General features: G+C 32.2%; 1 protein-coding gene across 1 annotated transcript; it reads right to left on the reverse strand.

Moving 5' to 3' along the window:
• Nucleotides 1-1,120: 1,120 nt before the first annotated feature.
• LOC108826847 (U-box domain-containing protein 41-like) lies at nt 1,121-4,809 on the reverse strand. Its single transcript, XM_056993910.1, has 3 exons — nt 4,195-4,809; nt 3,305-4,020; nt 1,121-1,672 (listed from the first exon to the last, which is right to left on the reverse strand). The coding sequence occupies exons 1-3, from the start codon at nt 4,646-4,648 to the stop codon at nt 1,151-1,153; spliced, it is 1,692 nt and encodes a 563-aa protein (XP_056849890.1). The 5' UTR covers nt 4,649-4,809; the 3' UTR covers nt 1,121-1,150.
• Nucleotides 4,810-8,081: the final 3,272 nt, after the last annotated feature.

The raw sequence follows: 8,081 nt of genomic DNA on the forward strand, positions 1-8,081 counted from the left end.
TAAAACACAATTTTTTTTTAATTATAATTATTTATATGATTTTCAATTCATTAATATTTATAGATTAAAATAATAATTATTTCAAATTAATTAATATTAGTTAGTTCAACAGGTTTAAGTATTATTCTACTCATTCATAATGCTTCCCACCATTAGTGGACTGGCAAAATCGTTTGAGCCATTATAGAAAATTTGTTTTGACAAAGTTTATAGAAAGCTATTATTATTATCATAAAATAGAAAATAAAATACAAACATAAGAAAATCATCTATCTTAGTATTTGCGAAATTATTATTTTTATTCTAAATTTTCACGTTAAAAGTTATAGTGGTTAAAGTTGTTGTTACTCTTAATAAGTAGTTAGATTTGGTAATATATAATTAACCATAATTAAAATGAATGTCATTGAATTTATAATTATTATTATCTAAAATAGTATATATTATGTTATCGTCCAAAAAATGGCTAAAAAATTAAAAAATTAACGTTAATAGAATATAATTGAGTAAAATTAATATAAAAAAATTTAGCCACTATGATCGAAAAGAGAGTATTAATCATATAAAATAATTTTATATAATCAAAAAAAAATTGATTGATTTCAAATATTTAATAATTAATAATGGATATAATGTATAAAATTTTCAAAATATTTATAATATGTAAGAGCTCTTATAAACCATAACACAATATATAGCGAACATATGTATTTTTGTTGATAAACTTTATTATATATAAATAACTTGGTATTATCTAAATTATCATGATAGTCTTTGAATTAGTAGTGCATGTATTAATAAGTAATTGTAAATGACTATGTCTGTTTGAATGGGTGGATAATAAGGAATAACAAAACAAAGAGATTTTCTAAATACCTATTTTAATAGGAATTTTTGAAATTTTAATTTTCTATACAAAAAGATTTAAAAATATACCTAACATATTGTCAAAATATTTTTGTTCTAAAAAACTTTATTAGTTAGTACTTTAAACGAAAAGATTTTACATGCAAAAAATAATATAAATACTACACAATTTGCCTTTGTTACTCATCATTTAGATCCAAGGAAAAATGAAACACCTCAAAGAGTGAAGAAAATATTTTTTTTTTTGACACCAGAGTGAAGATAATCAAAACAAAAAAAAAAGCTAAAACTGGGAAGAACAAGCGTAACCCCCGTTTTGTCCTTCTTGAAACTGATTCCGACTCAACCCAGTCGCTTCAAGCATATGGTTCCATTCACGCGCCTCCGCATTTTCTCCAAACGCACTATCCCCACCGCTTCCTCCTCTCATCGCCTGCAGAATCTTCGCCGCATTCTCCTTCACTCTCCCATTCCCACTCTCCCCCACTTCCTTCAACACTTCCTCAGCTCCCACCTCACTCGCCAACCCCCTAAACCTCATATTCCCTTGACAAAGCATTAACAAAACCGCCACACAGTTCTCACGCGCCGCCTCGGAATCATCTCCACCTTCCCTAAGCTTCCCTACAAGAATCGCCACAGCGTTGCCCTCCAGCATTGCTCCTTTCCCCTCAGGACAAGCCGCGAGGTTACTTAACACCAAGAGTATCCTACTCGTGGACTCACTGAACCTAACCATAGGAAGCAGAGTCGTCACCGCACCCGCTCTAACCAGCCTAGTCCTATTACTCGGAACCAAAGATAAGTGATATAATGTGATAAGGATAGATCTCCTATATCTAAGGGTTTAGGCTTATCTAATATTCCTATACCTAGTTAGAATATGCTTTCTATGTTGTATATATACACGTTGATACATGAATAATAAACTACACAGTTCCGTATACAACATTACATGGTATCAGAGCGAAAAGATCATTTGACCTAATTTACTACAATTACTACTACACCGATGTTGGGCCCTCTGTGGATGTTATTCCCATATTGTCCACGCTTCAGACCTAGATGTCTGAGCGTGAGGGAGGGTATTGATGAGAAACATCCCACATCGGAAATATAAGAATTATTCTACTACTATATAAAGGGTTAGGGCCAATCCACTAATTGCCAATTGGTTTTAAGTTGGAAGTCCATAATTAACCCAAATCTAACATGGTATCAGAGCCCAGATCCTAAAATACCCTGAACCCCTAATTAATATTAACCCTACCCGACCGGGTTTATAGGTCGTAGTTAACCCTTCCCGACCGGATTTATAGGTCGTAATTAACTCGCTCGACCGAGTATAACTGTCTTAAAGTTCCGAGATTTCTAGCCGATAAGAGCCATCATCTCGAGGAGGGGTATTAGGGATATTACATCCCACATCGGGAATTCTAAGGGACATCAAGTAATATATAAAGGGTTAGGGTCAATCCACTAATTGCCAATTGGTTTTAAGTTGGAAGCCTATAATTAACCCGAATCTAACATGGTATCAGAGCAAATACTTGACTTTACCCAGATCCTTCATCTTGAAACACTTGTGTAGATATCTCTTGAATCTCTCAATTGTCGAGACATCATTACCAGCAATGATGAAATCGTCGACATATATCAGGATGTGTAAGCAAATATCACCCTCAATAAACGAAAAGAGAGAATAATCCTCATAGCTCTGCTGAAAACCAAACCGGAGTAGTGCATTGCTAAGTTTTGAAAACCAGCATCGAGGAGACTGTTTAAGCCCGTATAACGATTTGCGAAGGCGACAAACAGCAGTAGGATCTTCAGATTTAAAACCAGGAGGTAGCTTCATATATATTTCTTCTTGAAGATCACCATGAAGAAAAGCATTGTGTACATCCATTTGATGTACTTCCCATCTCTTAGATGCAGAGACTTTAAGAAAGAATCGCACCGTATTCATTTTCGCAACTGGAGCTCAAGTGGCTCAAGCGTCTTCTGTTACAGTTTGGTTTTTCTCATTCCAAACCGATGAGACTATTTTGTGATAGTCAGTCTGCGCTTCATATTGCACGGAATCCTGTTTTTCATGAACGTACGAAGCATGTGGAAAATGATTGTCATACAGTTCGAGATGCTATTCAGGCCAAGCTACTTACTACGGAACACATTTCTACTAAGCACCAACCAGCGGACTTACTGACTAAGGCTTTGCCTGCGCCCACTTTCGAGTTCTTGTTGTCCAAGTTAGGCATTCGACGAAGCTCATTACCAACTTGAGGGGGAGTAATGTGATAAGGATAGATCTCCTATATCTAAGGGTTTAGGCTTATCTAATATTCCTATACCTAGTTAGAATATGCTTTCTATGTTGTATATATACACGTTGATACATGAATAATAAACTACACAGTTCCGTATACAACATTATATGATACAACGCAAGAGCCGCGTCTCCACGCGCTCTCTCGCTCTCTGAAGAACGTAGAGCATGGAGGAGAGGCTCTACCGCGCCGAGAACTCCGATCACCATCTTGTTCTCGTCTTCCAACGCTAAACTAAACAAAGCTCCAGCGACGTGCTCCTGAGCCTCCGTTGTTCCCGACTTCAAAACGTCGATTAACAAGGGAACGAAACCTGAACGTACTATCTTCACTTTGTTCTGTTTCTCGAGCGAGAGGTTGACCAAAGAAGCTGCGGCGTTTGTCTGAACGAGGTTGTACCGTGAAACGAGAAATGATCGGAGGAAGGAGAGGATACGGTCCGTGCAGAGCGAGACTCGAAGATCCTCGCTGGATCTTGTCATCTTCCTAAGTAAGACGAGACCTTGCTCGTGGTCGAAAATGTCGCCAGTTCTTAGCTTGATAAAGATCTCTTCTTCTTCCGCCGACATTGGGGAAGAGAAAGAGATAGCGTTTGGAGTTTCGGCTCCAACATAAACTCCTGATGAAGTAGTGGATGAAGAAGAGAACGTACTAACGGCTCTTGTCGGATGATATGGACTCTGTCCGACCGTAACTGACTTGGGTGATGTTGTCGGCGACAGGGAGTTCTTGGAATGTGCTCGTATCGCCTCCATTACAGTATCGTAATCAGAAGGTGAATTCTCAGCCAATGGAAGGAGAAACTCAGGCTCTAGAGTCCGATCTGAAATTTTGGAGGTTATAAAAATATAAACATTTATAAATTAATTAGAAATATATATCTATATTTATATGTATGGCATGTTCTAAAAATATTTGAGATGAAAACTAATTTTTTCTTTTTGTGATTAAGCATTCATAAATATATCAGGTCAAGACCACGAAACTAATGTTTTACTTGGTTGTGTCGGATCTTTATCTATGCGGGCACGAACCACGTTTTCAACGTGGGCAGAGTCAGGAGGACGAGGATGGTCAACTTTGTTACGGTCACACCAGCTGAAAATGGTGGACTTCATGGCGAGGTTGGGGATGACGGTGGAGAAATCGGGTCGGGTTCCGTCTAGGAGATCTGGTACGTATCCTAAGTTACGACATATTTGGACGGAGAGACGCTCGAAGGTTTGACCAGATGGGACAACAACGGGATCAGACATGAGGAATCCTGTTATGGGACAAAGAAACTCCGGTGGAGTCTCGTCGTGTTTGTGCTGCGGTACGGTTGCAGTGGTGGCGGAAGCTGATCGTTGGTGGAAGGAGAACCATCTCTTCTTGTTAGTTCCACCCATCGCCAGAGGAGGAGAAAGAGAGAAGAAGACGATTACGATAATTGCCGATGGGAGACCACCCATGCGTGTTACATACTCCGAAAACGAGATAACAATATTTCTTTAAGTATAAAGTTCTGAAATGAATAATTATATTGTTTTTAGTGAGATAAAGGATGACGAGTATTGATTAGATAAAGAAAAAAGAAAAACAAAGAACATGACATCCACTAAGATATGTTTTATTTTGATTTGATTTTTTAAAATTATTTTGACAACGATTTGATTGTGTTCAAAGACTCTTTGAATAACAGACATATGTTTTCATAGTTTTTTTTCTTTAAAAAGTTATTATACTATCTTTTAAGTTTCAAAGAAGGCTATATTTTACCATTAATTGTATTGAGCATATTGCAAAGCCCAGAAAATATATCCAATAGGTTTGATTAAAGAAAATAAGTTTAGGACCCCTTGACAAAGAAGAAAGAGCACAAAGAAGTTTTGTTTTCCTATATAAGCCGAAAGATTTGACAAAGTTTGCTTTGTATATAGGGAAAATTCCATAAAAATATTTGAACTAAATTTTGTTAAGCTTTTTAATACCCAAACTTTTTCACTACCCAGTTTAATATCCCAACTAATTATTTTGCTCAATTTAATATCCAAACTTTTAAAACTGTGCCCACTTTAATACCTGAACTTTATTTATTTTAATAAAAATACTAATAAGTTTCAAATAAAAGTTTAAAAAATCTCTAAAATTTACAAAATAAACTCAGAAAATTCTAATTTTTTTGGTGTTTGAGAAATAAAAATAATAAATAGTGTAAAATATTAAATTTTGTAATAAAATTTCTAAGTTTTAAATATTGTATTTAATTTGTTTTCTGAAATAAAAAAAACGAAACTTATTTTCATCATTCAAATTCATTTAGTTTTTGAAAAAATAAATTTTCCATGGTTTATCTACCTTCTTTTCTAAATCTTAAAATAAAATTAGAATTTTTAATATTTTTTTCTTAGATTTTTTGAGATTTTATTAAGTTTTGTTTGAAACTTATTAGTATTTTTGTTTAAATAAATAAAGTTTGGGTATTAAAGTGGGTACAGTGTTAAAAGTTTAGGTATTAAAATGAGCAAAATAATTAGTTGGGGTATTAAACTGGGTAGTGAAAAAAGTTTGGGTATTAAAAAGCTTAACAAAATTTAGTTCGGGTATTTTTATGGAATTTTCCCGTGTGTATATGCAAAACTATTATTATCATAAAACATAAAATAAAATACAAACATTAAAATCATTAAATTAAGAATAACAAAACAGAAAGACACATGGTAAATCTTTTGACCAAAAAAAAGACACATGGTAAATCTTAAAACTTATTTCAAGAGAAAATCTTGAAATATTAAATTTCTGAAAAAGCAAGATTTAAAAAGACACCTAACAATCTTGTCAAAATTTATGTATGAAAGAAATTTTATTAGTTAGTACTTCAAACAAAAAGATTTTACACTCGAAAAACAATATATATACTACACATTAATTTCATTGTTACTCATCATTTAGATCCAAAGAAAAAATGAAACACCTAATACTTTTTATATTACTTATCATAATGACATGTTTTAGTCCAAATAAAGCTTGCGTACTAAACCGTGTTGTAATTCAGAACGATCTCGGTATTGGTAGAACTCTCGAACTTCATTGTTCTTCCAAACAAAATGACTTAGGCATACACAACTTGGATTACAAATTTTCATATACTATCAAATTCCATGAAGCAGTATATGGTACAACAAAATGGAATTGTTCTTTTAGGCAAGGAACTAGATTGGAATATTATTATGATGTTGAAGTATACAATGAGGGAGATAGAATTATCCCTCGATGTGGTCAGCTGCGTGTATGGACGACCAGACTTGATGGGATATACTTTACGAGAAATTTTAGAGTACCATTAGTTTTAGCACTTCACTGGAAGAAAAAATAATGTATTTTACATCTTTAAAAACTCTAGCCAATATTTATGGACTAAGATCTTTTTAGTCACATAATAAGATATATCAAAATATTAAGTAACATATGAGTTTATCTGATATATTTATTTGCATGCTAAATCGCTGATGAAGTTTAAAAGTGTCCAAAGCTTTGGCCTTGTCTTACAAAGAATCACATAATACCAAAATCACATAAGATATTAGACGCAATATGAAATTAAATAATAAACAAAAGTATAAAAAATTAAAACAAAATAGATTTGTGGTCGTAAGAGACAAATATAAATAGGATTAGTATATATACTTTTACAAAGTGTGTTGTTACATATTTCTCCATTAATATTCGATTAAATATTAAATTGATGTAGTTGACAAACCTATTTATAAGTTATATGATATGATAAAATAAATATAAAGATTTCAATTGAATAATTTGGTAATTTGAAGTATGAGTAAGTGTAGTCGTTGCCAAAAAAAAGAGTAAGTATAGTTTTTCAAAATATTATATAATGGTATAGTTTTTAAAATATATTCTTATATGAAGGTATTTCCCCAAATTTTCTCAAAAAGTTTTTATATCTCAATTTAACCAAAAAAAGAAAGGAATGAATAATGGAGAAAATAATTAAAAATATCAAATAAAGAAATGGTATAGCATTGTAAATAATTTTAAAATAGTACAGAATCCTAGTAGGGATTTTGATTTAATATTATAGATATTGTTTTTAGTGAGATAAATGATGACAAGTATTGATTAGATAACAAAAAAAAGAGAAAAACAAAAACAAAGAAAATAAGATATGTTTTGTTTTGATTTGATTTTTTAAAATTACTTTGACAACGATTTGATTGTGTTCAAAGACACTTTGAATCACAGAGCATATGAATTTCATTTTTTCTTTAAAAACTTATTATACTACATTTTTAAGTTTCAAAGAAGACTATAATTTTGCAATTAATTGTATTGAGCATATTGCAAAGCCCAAAAATATATCCAATAGGTTTGACCAAAAAAAAAAAACCCCTTGACAAAGAAGAAAGAGCACAAAGAAGTGTTATTTTCTTATATAAGCCAAAAAATGACTTATGCGTTGTGCATATGGAAAACTATTTATTATCATAAAACATAAAATAAAACACAAACATTAAAATCATTAAATTAAGAATAACAAAACAGAAAGACACATGGTAAATCTCCAAATTTATTTCAAGAGAAAATTTCGAAATATTAAATTTCTGAAAAAGTAAGATTTAAAGATACCTAACAACTTATCAAAATTTATGTATGAAATAAACTTTATTAGTTAGTACTTTAAACAAAAAGATTTTACACTCGAAAAAATAATATAAATACTTCACATCAGTTCCATTGTTACTCATCATTTAGATCCAAAGAAAAATGAAACACCTAATACTTTTTATATTACTAATCATAATGACATATTTTAGTCCAAATAAAGCTTGCGAACTAGACCGTGTTGTAATTCAGAACGACCTAGGTGTTGGTAGAACTCTTGAATTT

This window comes from Raphanus sativus, chromosome 9 (genome assembly GCF_000801105.2).
Source record: "Raphanus sativus cultivar WK10039 chromosome 9, ASM80110v3, whole genome shotgun sequence".
Lineage (NCBI taxonomy): Eukaryota > Viridiplantae > Streptophyta > Magnoliopsida > Brassicales > Brassicaceae > Raphanus > Raphanus sativus.